At 38.6% G+C, this 13,792-nt stretch overlaps 1 protein-coding gene across 1 annotated transcript in view; it reads right to left on the reverse strand.

Moving 5' to 3' along the window:
• The window catches only part of ttc7b (tetratricopeptide repeat domain 7B), a 204,523-nt gene that overhangs the window by 126,064 nt on the left and 64,667 nt on the right, over positions 1-13,792 (reverse strand). The window contains 1 exon segment of the mRNA XM_051920188.1: positions 1,777-1,907. Coding sequence (XP_051776148.1) covers positions 1,777-1,907 — 131 coding nt within the window.

Here is a 13,792-nt window from a genome sequence, read left to right on the forward strand (position 1 = left end):
TATTACGAGTGGCAAAATCTGCAGTTTGGTACATCCTGAGAAAGAAAGCAAGCACTGGTGAACTTAGCAACGCAAAAAGACCTGGACATCCACGGAAAACAACAGTGGTGGATGATAGCAGAATCATTTCCATGGTGAAGAGAAACCCCTTCACAACAGCCAACCAAGTGAACAACACTCTCCAGGGGGTAGGCGTATCGATATCCAAGTCTACCATAAAGAGAAGACTGCATGAAAGTAAATACGGAGGGTGCACTGCAAGGTGCAAGACACTCATAAGCCTCAAGAATAGAAAGGCTAGATTGGACTTTGCTAAAGAACATCTAAAAAAGCCAGCACAGTTCTGGAAAAACATTCTTTGGACAGATGAAACCAAGATCAACCTCTACCAGAATGATGGCAAGAAAAAAGTATGGAGAAGGCGTGGAACAGCTCATTATCCAAAGCATAGCACATCATCTGTAAAACACGGTGGAGGGAGGCAGTGTGATGGCTTGGGCGTGCATGGCTGCCAGTGGCACTGGGACACTCGTGTTTATTGATGATGTGACACAGGACAGAAGCAGCCAAATGAATTCTGAGGTGTTCAGAGACATACTGTCTGCTCAAATCCAGCTAAATGCAGTCAAACTGATTCATGATACAGATGGACAATGACCCAAAACATACAGCCAAAGCAACCCAGGAGTTTATTAAAGGAAAGAAGTGGAAAATTCTTGAATGGCCAAGTCAGTCACCTGATCTTAACCCAATTGAGCGTGCATTTCACTTGTTGAAGACTAAACTTCAGAGAGAAAGGCCCAGAAACAAACAGCACCTGAAAGCTGCTGCAGTAAAGGCCTGGCAGAGCATTAAAAAGGAGGAAACCCAGCATCTGGTGATGTCCAGGAGTTCAAGACTTCAGGCTGTCATTGCCAGCAAAGGGTTTTCAACCAAGTATTAGAAATGAACATTTTATTTTCAGTTCTTTAATTTGTCCAATTACTTTTGAGCCCCTGAAATGAAGGGATTGTGTTACAAAAATGCTTTAGTTGCCTCACATTTTTATGCAATCGTTTTGTTCACCCCACTGAATTAAAGCTGAAAGTCTGCACTTCAACTGCATCTGAGTTGTTTCATTTAAAATTCATTGTGGTAATGTACAGAACCAAAATTAGAAAAAAAGTTGTCTCTGTCCAAATATTTATGGACCTAACTGTAACAACCACATTCATGTCTTTCCTGGAACTTTCAGTAGAGAACTAACCAGTAAAATGTTACGTTATAGGGCATTTTAGTATTTATTCAAATACCACATTAGGTTAGACAAACACAGTGCAACATAAACGGGCAGGTTTTTGTCATCTGTTTTTAGTTTATTATATTTGAATTAAATGTAACTAATATACTAAATAAATGATACATTCAGTAATAATATAAAATAAAAATAATACTGTTTCAGCATTTCTTACTGCTTAACTATGGTGCCATGTTTTCTGTTTGCTTGTTACCATGTTTCTAATGTTATGCATGTATTTATGAATTAGATATTAGGAAGGGTCAACGTTCAATCTTCAGCAGGTATGTAAAGAACCTGTTAACAATTTATTGATCTCAGCCACAGGTAGAGTTAAGGTTTGATCAGAAAGCTGACAAATTAATTTAGGTGCAATATGGCAATAAGTTAATAAAAAACAATCAAGATGAACAATGAAAACCTATCATTTCCAGATGCCACCGGAAGTAGCAGAAACCATTTTAACAGAAGATACTTTCGTAAACAAAAGCAATTTTTACCTTCTCTACTTCCTGTAGGTACAGCAGTGCAATGTCACCTGACTTCTCATAGCAAGTAATGATTTCCTGCTCTTCATCCTTGTGCCGACTGTTGGCCGGTGACAACGACGACACTTTTTCTAAGCACAACCCTGTGAAAATATTTGAATTATCAGCCACTGATATTTTGCAACTTGGGTAAAACAAACAATATTATTGATTTTTACATTTTTTTTATTGATTTACCAATAAAATAACACAATTTTTTCTCAAGAATGATGCTGTTCTTTACAATATATATATAGTGGTCCTCATAATGTTTGGGACAAAAACACATTTTTCCTTGGTTTACCTCTTTGCTCCACAGGTTAAAATTAGAAATCAAGCAATTCAGACGTGATTAAAGTGCAGTTAAACTGTACATTTTCATTTAAGCGTGTTTGTATACATCTCGGTCACACCATGTAGAAACCACAACACTTTTCCTACGTGGTCCCTATTACAACCTACATATGTTCTGCAGCATTTAAAGTAAATTAAGTTTTTCAAGTTGAAGCAAGCCATCTTCACAGGTGTCCCAACTTCTGTTGAGTACTTAAAAACTCTATATCTGTCTTAAAGCAGAGTTGGAACAGCCTATGTTACTACAACCTCTGAGGTACTACTTGGGCGATATTCCAGTGATAATGGCAAGAAAACGGCAATTAATAAATTAAATGAGACAGAGTATTATTATACTTAGAAGTGTAGGCCTATCATTTAGAGGAAAAATCAAAGTGTCAGTGAGTACAGTGTTCTACACAATCCAAAGGCAATTGGAAAATGGAAGAAACTTTGATAGGAAGAGATCATGCAGACGCAAAACCACAACCCAATCAGAAGACAGGTTTCTGAGGGTCATCAGCTTGCATGATAGACACCTGAGGGCACAACAGCTTCAAGCAAAGCTTAACAGTGGTCGAAAAAAAGTACTGTGAGGAGGAGACTTTGTGCTGCATGTTTGATAGGGAGAGTGGCAGTAAGAAAGCCATTCCTTAAAAGACAAAACAGGGCCTTGAAATACCAACTGTGGACTACTGCAGACTGGAAGAAAGACTGGACCAATAAATTAAAATTTGAAATCTTTGGTTTATTATAGGAGGGTGTTTGTGTGCAGTCAAGTTGGTGAAAGGATGGTTCCTTAGCATGTGACACCAACTGTCAAACATGGTGGAACAAGTGTGATGGTCTCGGGCAGAGTTGGTGACTTGCACAGAGGGATTGGCATTTTTTTTAACATGGTTAAACGTGGCATCAGTTCTAAGGCAGCTATAGTAAGGGTAGAGCAAGATTACACATCTCTAAGATTTTTTTTCAGTGCTGCCTCCTGTCCTCATTTGTTTAAAAAACAAAATTTAAAGTGTGGCAATTGAGCAGAAAAAGTTAGGTATGGTACAATCAAACGGCAAAAAACCTTTACCAGCTAAGCAAAGTTACTTTTGGTGTTTGTCTGATTTATGCCTCATCACACTACACAGCACACATAAATATACCTCCTACAGTGGTAGCTCTCACTGTTTGCTCTTAGGCATGACTTCCTCTGACAGGCAGGTGGCCTTTGATATGTCAAGGCTCTAGAGAGCCACATATGTTTACAAAAAACTATGTTACTGCATTATATGTGCCAGTTTTGAGGACTTGGGCACAAAGTCTCCGCTTGTTCTTCCAAGAATAGGTGGTTCATGAAATTCTGTGAGAGTGTCCAGGATTTCAAATTTATTTAAGTAAAGTATTTAAAGCCTAATTCTACTCTTGGCTTTTCTGTTCTATAGGCGATTTTATCAAGGATAATATTTCTAGAAGGTAGTTCACCTTATTTAGTACAGTTATTCAAAGTGGTATATTCAAGTTTATCACTGTGTAGTAGGTGTTTTGGCAGAAAAGGGACATGAAAAGAATTATTTAAAGGTTTCCCAGCATTTTGCATAGCTGTCTTGTCAGCAGATAAAATTACTCCTTTGGGTGTATGAGACATTTAATGTTGTTAAGCATATGCTGTACACTCCAAATTACGGTATTTGTTTATTCCTAGAAATGAAAAATCACCCTCTATTTTTATACTTCTGTAACAACATGTGCTAATCCAGTCCTGAAGCTGAATTTTCCAAAAAAGAATCAGGACACACAAGCCTTTTGTGGAAGCTGTTCAAAATGCTAATTCCAAAAATGGTGTTAAAACATTTGGCTGACATTAAATGAGCTCCTGCATTTACATACACTTGTAATCCATTCAGTAAACTTGAGGACACACCCTTTCACGTGGAGTTTTGTTTTTCCTAGTTTACCATGATACAGAGAACACTTTTGTGCTTTCATAGCTATTACAGTAGAGAAAAGCCAAGCAAAATGACACCTTTTATTGGTTAACTAAAAATATTACATCTTGCCTGAAGAAGGGGCCCGAGTTGTCTTGAAAGCTTGCATATTGTAATCTTTTTAGTTAGCCAATAAAAGGTGTCATTTTGCTTGGCTTTTCTCTACATTCATAATGGCTAACACGGTACAACACCCTAGTACTATAGCTATTACAGTAAAGATAACATCTGGTACTAGGATGTAAGCAGTTGTAATGCAGCACTCTAGTTTGAGAACAGGCAGCGTTAGGATAAATTGGCGGAGGAGCAGATCTCCAGAAATACATTAATTCACCATGCAGGGTACATAAATAGATATTGAATGGCAAGATGTAGACACAAAATCTATTGAATATTCTGCCTCCTTGCCAGCTACATATAAACACTAAAATACAATGACATAAAAGGAGGGAAGCACAAAGGAAACATCTACCCTAAAATGTCTACACTAAAAAATGTTTTATATTAAAGATTCACAAATGATACAAGATTATAAAGTTAGTTTCTCAAGTTCTTAAGTTTAGGACTGAAAACTAGCATGGAACATTGTCATTTTGAGATTATTATGGTCTTCAAGTGAGCAAAGGAATGTTTTAGTTGATATTGAAAGAAAGCTGCAACAGTTTAATGATTATTATTAATAATAATAATAATGCATTTTATTTATAGGGGCACTTTACATTAGGATGAACTGTTTATTCATTTTTCAGCATGATCTAATCCTTTCACATTCCAGTTTGCAAAGTTCAGTGAATCAGCATTGTCAAACATGCAAGCTTGCCAAATGCCTCATGGATACCGGTTAAAAAAGGGCACAGGGTTGGGGGGCATTGGAGAAGATGACTGCATTGGAGATTTACTAACATTTCCACTCCTGTCACCAGGTACGAGGAACAATGATCTGACTTCTGCCCTACCCAATTTCCAGCGTCTCTAGTCTCCAGATTATAAAAGATGTAACAGTTAGGAAGTCTTCCTCTTTTTACAACCATTAACTGCTTTGCATTAAGTTATTTTTCTTAACTGAGGGCATCTATACCTTTTGGGGGTATGGCAACCAAACAAAATGGGGGGGGTGACTGGATCTTAAAACAATTAAAAAAAAAAGTTGTTTGATAAAAACAAGTTGTATATTTTTAATTTGAATAAATCTAATAAAACCCTTAAGATTTCCTTTAAACTCTTGTCTTTCTAGTTATATGGTGACATACTGGGCAATCCATTAAGGGCCTTTTGTCATAAAAAGATTAAGAACGCCTGTACAAAAGGTAGCACAGCCTTGCCAATTAAAAGGTGCTTTCTGGATGGAACCCCAACACTTCTTTATGTTTCTGTTTGCTTATTTTACAACAAATATCTTCTTTTTATTCTAAGTGCCATCGGAAATTACTCCATATTTACAATGTATCTGCATTAGGGCTGTCACAGCTTCTGTTAGTAATTGGAATTCAAAATGATGTATGACCATACACTTCTAAACACATCTAAGCTAGGTCTTTCACATTAGTCAAAACTGAATTGAAAATTAAAAATCTTTCCAGGCAGAGCTGTATTATTTCAAATATCATTATACAGGGTATAGCAGTGCAGGACATTTTACATCAATTTATTAGTTTGTCAAGATAGAGTATCACACCAAGGAACAGCTTGTCCTCATTTTTAGTTGGATAGTTTCTACTTTATCAATAAAATTAATATCATTCTGTCCACTGAGAAAGAGCAGCTTTTTCCATCTTAGAGGTAGCAGTTCTTCAGAGCTCTGATGCAGATGGTCTCCACTTTCCTTTCAAAAGGGAGATCCTACAGCAGCATTGCTCTCCAAAGTACAGCAGACAGGATATTGAAGGCTGAATTAAATATAAAGTTGTTTTTGTATGCTCCACACACATTATTTGTTTCCTTCTGCCTGTTGTATATAGTGGCGAAGCAAAAAAAAAATATTCTGATTCATCTCACATCATTAATGAAATACATTGCAGACAGCTGTTACTCCATTTACGTTGCTTGCAGCATTTTTATCGCTGCTGCAAGGAACACCTTATTTCAACATCTCTCTTTTATATACTGCAGCAGTGTAAGTTTTTAAACATTTGCAAAGAAGGAACAATGTAACAAATGTAATAATGTGTTATATTTCAGGCAAGATTCCTCCCTTGGGCGGGGTTCAAGTCCTTGTTTCATGTCTTTTATATTGATTTTTACTTTTGCTAATTATTTGCATTGCTTCTTTTTGTCGGTTTTGCTGTATTACCATTGCCTTTGCTATGTGTTTTGTGGGTGGTCCTCCAATAGGTGTGGCGACTTGCCAGTCACTGCCCTCCGTCCTACAGTTGTGCTTGAAAGTTTGTGAACCCTTTACAATTTTCTATATTTCTGCATAAATATGACCTAAAACATCATCAGATTTTCACTGAAATCCTAAAAGTAGATAAAGAGAAACCAGTTAAATAAATGAGACAAAAATATTATACTTGGTCATTTATTTAGTAAGGAAAATGATCGAATATTACATATTTGTGAGTGGCAAAAGTATGTGAACCTTTGCTTTCAGTATCTGATGTGACCCCCCTTTGCAGCAACAACTGCAACTAAACGTTTCCAGTAACTGTTGATGAGTCCTGCACACTGGCTTGGAGGAATTTTCGCCCATTGCTCCGTACAGAACAGCTTCAACTCTGGGATGTTGGTGGGTTTCCTCACATTAACTGCTCTCTTCAGGTCCTTCCACAACATTTCGATTGGATTAAGGTCAGGACTTTGACTTGGCCATTCCAAAACATTAACTTTATTCTTCTTTAACCATTCCTTGGTAGAACGACTTGTGTGCTTAGGGTCGTTGTCTTGCTGCATGACCCACCTTCTCTTGAGATTCAGTTCATGGACAGATGTCCTGACATTTTCCTTTAGAATTATCTGACATAATTCAGAATTCATTGTTCCATCAATGAAGACAAGCCATCCTGGCCCAGATGCAGCAAAACAGGCCCAAACCATGATACTACCACCACCATGTTTCACAGATGGGATAAGGTTCTTATGCTGGAATGCAGTGTTTTCCTTTCTCCAAACAAAACGCTTTTCATTTAAACCAAAAAGTTCTATTTTGGTCTCATCTGTCCACAAAACATTCTTCCAATAGCCTTCTGGTTTGTCCACGTGATCTTTAGCAAACTGCAGACGAGCAGCAATGTTTTTTTTGGAGAGCAGTGGCTTTCTCCTTCCAACCCTGCCATGCACACCATTGTTGTTCAGTGTTCTCCTGATGGTGGACTCATGAACATGAACATTAGCCAATGTGAGAGAGGCCTTCAGTTGTATAGAAGTTACCCTGGGGTCCTTTGTGACCTCGCCAACTATTTCACGCCTTGCTCTTGGAGTGATCTTTGTGGGTCGACCACTCCTGGGGAGGGTAACGATGGTCTTGAATTTCCTCCATTTGTACACAATCTGTCTGACTGTGGATTGGTGGAGTCCAAACTCTTTAGAGATGGTTTTGTAACCTTTTCCAGCCTGATGAGCATCACCAACTCTTTTTCTGAGGTCCTCAGAAATCTCCTTTGTTCGTGCCATGATACACTTCCACAAACATGTGTTGTGAAGAGCAGACTTTGATAGATCCCTGTTCTTTAAATAACACAGGGTGCCCACTCACACCTGATTGTCATCCCATTGATTGAAAACACCTGACTCTAATTTTACCTTCAAACTAACTGCTAATCCTAGAGGTTCACATACTTTTGCCACTCACAAATATGTAATATTCAATCATTTTCCTTAATAAATAAATGACCAAGTATAATATTTTTGTCTCATTTGTTTAACTGGTTTCTCTTTATCTACTTTTAGGACTTGAGTGAAAATCTGATGATGTTTAAGGTCATATTTATGCAGAAATATAGAAAATTCTAAAGGGTTCACAAACTTTCAAGCACAACTGTATATATCCAGAGGGTTGTCACAGTCCCTGGCAGTTCATTTTGAATTTGCTTGGATGTTTGGTAAGTATTTCTTAATTTAGTTCTGTGCTTTTGGGATCATGTGATTTTTCATCATTTTGCTCTACTTTTTTGAGTCTGCCATTAAATTGTTTTGGGACTTACTCACTTTAGATTGCCTTTGCTGGTAACTCCTTGTTTCCTCATTTACTCCAAGGAGCTTCATGTATTTACAGAGCTTTTTGTAAAAGTAGCTTAAAAAGCAAGTCCATCATATTCACCTAGATCAGTGCTTCTCAAACTCAGCCCTGAGGACCCACTGTGACAACATTTTATTCCAACCAGATTCACAATCAGCGATAATAATTGATAATAACTGATTTCATTTAATTAGCTGGTCTTTTTTATCTTTTGTTATTCTACATTCATAAAAGCACAGCAGTAAGCTTTTTACATATTCAAGACATTTAGAAATTTGTTTTTGCTAGTGCTTTAAATACTTAACTCTATTTTGTTGTTTTCCTAATAGTCTGACCTTTTTCTATGTAGTTTGGTCCCTTCATTGTATCCTAATAATGACAATTAAAAACATGCAGAGCAGACACCCAGGCAAAGAAAACTGAATAATAAAAGACTGAAACTATTTCACCATCAGACACATTCATTAGTAAATAATGGATTAAATAATCAGAACACCTGAAAAAGCAGAATGAAATTCAAAGATGGGAATATTGTTAAAACTTTAAAAAAAAATTATTCTCTTATAACTGCTTAGTACATTTTAATTAAACATTTGTGATTTCTACATTGTCCCCACAACACTGAAACTGGGAAATAACAGCTCACCAAGTCCAATTGAAAAGAGATGTTGGTTAGAACAAAACCCTGCAGCTACAGTGGGTGCCCCGGACCATGTTTGGGAACCACTGACCTAGATTGTTCAAAATAACAAGTCAAGATCCGAAGATTCCCACAGTTCTACATTCCACCACACTACTACTACTTAGCAATGTATTCAATGTGTCTCTGGTTATTTGCATGAAGAAAAACCTTCTAACATATGTGCAAAATTTGACCTTATTACATTTCCATCCATGTCTCCGTGTTCTTCTTGAAGAGCTAGAATTTATTTTAAAATAATGGCTGGGATCCAGTGTACTAATTCTCTTTATAATTTTAAACAATTTGATCATGTCAAATCTTAATCTCCCATTTACTTTAACTGAAAAGGTTCAATTTATTCAATCTCTCCTGAAAGCTCCAATCTGTCAGTCCCAGAATCTGCCTAGCTGCTTTCCTATGAACTTTCTCTAGTGCTACCACATCTTTTTTGTAATATGGAGAACAAAACTGTACACACTACTTTACCATTGCATTATGTAAGTTTAACATAATGTCATTTGACTGTACTCCACACATCGTGACATATAACCTAACATCCTATTAGTCTTCTTGACCGATTAGATCCACTGTCTTGATATAGACAGTGGCAAGTCTACTATAACTCCTGGATCCATCCCATAGGGGACACTTTCAAGTTTTAAAGCTTCCATTGTGTATTCATATCTAACATTTTTAATTCCTAGCTGCAATACCTTATACTTACATTAAATTTCATCTGCCAAAAATCTGCCCAAGACTGCATGCTGTCCAAATCCCTCAGTAATGATTTAGCAGACTCTACTGTATTTAACATTCCACCTAGTTTGGTATCATCTGCAACTTAACTAGCATATTGATTTAATTCCTGTTCAGATTGTTTATGTATATTAAAAAGACCAGTGGCCCCAGCAATAATCCCTGAGGGACATCACTTTTAATATCACCTATTTCAGAAAAGGTTTCCCTTACCATAACCATTTGCTCCCAGTGTTTGAGCCAATTGTGTACCCACTTACACATTTTAGGTTGATCACTAATCTTTGTGGTACTTTAACAATCCATCCATCCATTATCCATCGCTTATCCGAGGTCGGGTCGCAGGGGCAGCAGCCTAAGCAGGGAAGCTCAGACATCCCTCTCCCCGGCCACCTCCACCAGCTCATCTGGGAGGACCCCGAGGCGTTCCAGGGCCAGCCGGGAGATATAATCCCTCCAGTGTGTCCTGGGTCTGACCCGTGGCCTTCTCCCAGTGGTGCGTGCCCTGAACACCCCCCCAGGGAGGCGTCCAGGGGGCATCCTAACCAGATGCCCGAACCACCTCAACTGACTCCTCTCAATGTGGAGGAGCAGCGACTCTACTCCGAGTCTCTCCCGATTAACTGAACTCCTCACCCTATCTCTAAGGGAAAGTCCAGCCACCCAGCGGAGAAAACTCATTTTGGCTGCTTGTATCTGCTCATGGCCATAGGTGAGGGTAGGAACATAGATCGACTGGTAAATCGACAGTCTCACCTTTTGGCTCAGCTCTCTCTTCACCATGACGGACCGTTGCAGAGCCCGCATTACTGCGGATGTCGCACCGATCCGTCTGTCAACCTCCCGCTCCATTCTTCCCTCACTCGTGAACAAGACCCCGAGATACTTGAACTCCTCCACTTGAGGCAGTACTGTGCTCACAACCCGGAGAGAGCATTCCACTCTTTTCCGGCTGAGAACCATGGCCTCGGATTTAGAGGTGCTGACTCTCATCCCCGCTGCTTCGCACTCGGCTGCGAACCGCTCCAGTGAGAGCTAGAGGTCACTGTTCGATGAAGCCAACAGAACCACGTCATCCGCAAATAGCAGAGACGAGATTCTGTGGTCACCAAACAAGACCCCCTCCCATCCTTGGCTACGCCTATAAATTCTGTCCATATAACATATGAACAGAATTGGTGACAAAGGGCAGCCCTGGCGGAGTCCAACCTCAACAGGTAACGAGTCCGACTTACTACCGGCAATGTGGACTTTAACAAAAACCCTAAAAATCAAGATAAATAATATCATATGTACCTTTCTTATTGTAAGCTTTTAATACTCCTTCAGAAAACATGACCTTCCTCGTCTGAATACATGTTGACTGTTTCCTAATACACCTGTTTTAGTCATGTGCTGCTCAATCTTTACTTTAATATTTGCTCCCATTTACCTGTGATACACATTAAGCTTACTAACCTACAGTTACTAAGATTAACCTGATCTCCTATTTTATACAATGGGAAATTAATTGGTAGATATATATGGGTCAAGAGTTTACATATGTACTTAAAAACTTCCTTAAGGACTTAACAGTAAATGTTAAATGTCTGGTATTGTTGGTTTGTTAGATTGCAGCCTGTTTAATCTAAACAGTACTTCTCCCTTTATAAGTTAAACATCAGTAAGTACCTCCTTAGCAGCCCCTGTTACTTGTGGGAGGTTTATCGACTTCTTCACACCAATAAACTTAAGATAAATGTGATTTCAAAGTATTTGCTATTTCACCGTCTATAACGTTCCTAATATTATTCTTGTTGTTTTACGACTAAAATACTAGATGAACCTCCTTGGGTCATCTTTCACTTTCTCTGCAACATTTCTCTCTGCCTTTTAACATTCCTAATATCTTTTTTAACCATTGTTATCATGCTCTCATATGCCTTATGGTTTGCAATTAACTTGTTCTTAGTCTTACATGCCTTATACCTCTTTTTTAAATTTGTAACTTCTGTTTTAGCTCTTTATTTATCCATCACCAAGTCTTCTTTAGTTTAGTTTAGTCCTACAATATAGGTAAAACATGTTTTAAATATGCCTTGTATCTACTCAGTTGTCTCTACAATTAAAGCCTTATCCCAGTTTATCTTATTTAGGCTTTGTTGCATGTGCTCAAAACTTGACCTACTAAAATTAAACATAACTGTTTTAGATTTTGAAAATGCTTTTGCAGGCTCTTTGTTCAGCAATACGTTGACTAATAAAAGGTGACCGCCCATGTGAAGTGCAAAAATTACTTAATCAGTAACAAACATACAAAAGCAAAGGAGAAAGATTAACATGGGCTGTTGGGAAGGGGCATCACAGGTCTTTATTTCTTCAAGATGTTTAGTTAACAGAGAAATTCCATCAATACAGGCAGTCCCCGGGTTACGTACGAGATAGGGGCTGTAGGTTTGTACTTATGTTGAATTTGTATGTAAGTCGGAACAGGTACATTATTTTAACAAATGCTGTTGACTGACTGTAACCAAGTGCTCTGCCAATGAATGATGGAGTTTCACCTCTTTCTGAACTTATTATTTCTACTTTATTTTCCATGGTGATGGTTTTTCTCTTCTTTACTGTAGCACCAGCACTTGCATCAGATTTGTGTTTCAGAGACATTCTTGAAGGGTGAAGACAAAAGGTTAAGATGAGCTCTTCTGCACAGCACTGTACACGTTATCACAGCAGGAAGGCACCCCTCGTCAGTACGTCTAGTGCAAGGGTTCCCAAAGTGGTCGATATTGACCCCCTGGGGTCGATTTGAACTTGCTAGGGGTCGATAGTTTCAATAAAAAAACTTGGGGGTCAACGACAGCAAAAATAGACCCCCTTACTACTGCTATTTGTTTGTTACTTCAAAATATCTATGATTCCAATAGGTACCTAATTAAGAAGTAAAATCATTTAAAAAAACACATTACATACCAAATTTGCGAACGAAAAGGTAAAATGTGTCATTAAAAGAGTCACACGTAAGAATGCATGAAAATACATGTAGCACAAACATGTCTGTTCATTGTCTTATGGAACATATCAAAGCAAGTGCGGATATGAAAAACCATTGCATGTAATTAGGGGGTCGACGGTTTTAAAAGTTTTTGGTAAAGGGGTCTGCGGCTGAAAAAAGTTTGGGAACCCTTGGTCTAGTGTATAGGGTTGGTCCAGATCTAATTATGCAATTTTCATTATGCTATAACTTATTCAGTTTATTACATAGAAAATCACCCAAAAAAGCCCGGACCATCGAGAAGTGTGCGAACTGACGACATGAAGAATCATCTTTGCGCCAAACTGGATAAATCAAAGTCATCCAGACAATCTGGATCTGCAGAATTAGATCTGGACCACCCTGTACTGACAAGAGACAACGTCCTGCTATGTGCGTAACAGTACAAGTGGGCTTGCTATTGAGAATGAATGGGGGCAGTGAGGGGCGGTTCATCACCAGCCCACCTCACAGTCACCTCTACTACGCAACACCACCGCCCCCATTCAACACGCAGCCATCCGAGGCACACTACAATGCTACCCCCCACCGCCCCACTGCTTGCAGCATTACCAGGCGTGTGTGGTGGGTGGGCAGTGAAACTGCTTGCCACCGGGAGCCACCCGAGGGACACTACACAGCACGAGCAGTGAAATCACCCCCTCCAGCCACCGAAGATGACAGAGCGGCAGTTACTGAGGCGCATGCGTCGCAGCTGCGGCCCCGTTTGTATGTCGTAGGTCGGATTTCCGTAACCTGGGGACTACCTGTACTAAGAATCAACCTATATTCAACATATTTCCCTTGTTAATATCAATCAGATAAATTGAAGAATATGTTAAAATATATTTAATTTATTATGCACAGAACAACAACATTTATATTGCTGATCTCCTTGCAAGAGTTAAGAGTCTCATTAAGGGAGTATACAAGTAACCTGCAATATTTTTAAAATATATTTGAAAAAAATCTCCAATATGAATATTTACATTTCAATTCTTGTTATAGATTATAGTAATCGCAATATGGGTTAAGCTGCACAGCTGATGGGGGTAGAA

The sequence above is a fragment of the Erpetoichthys calabaricus genome, chromosome 16 (genome assembly GCF_900747795.2).
Source record: "Erpetoichthys calabaricus chromosome 16, fErpCal1.3, whole genome shotgun sequence".
Lineage (NCBI taxonomy): Eukaryota > Metazoa > Chordata > Cladistia > Polypteriformes > Polypteridae > Erpetoichthys > Erpetoichthys calabaricus.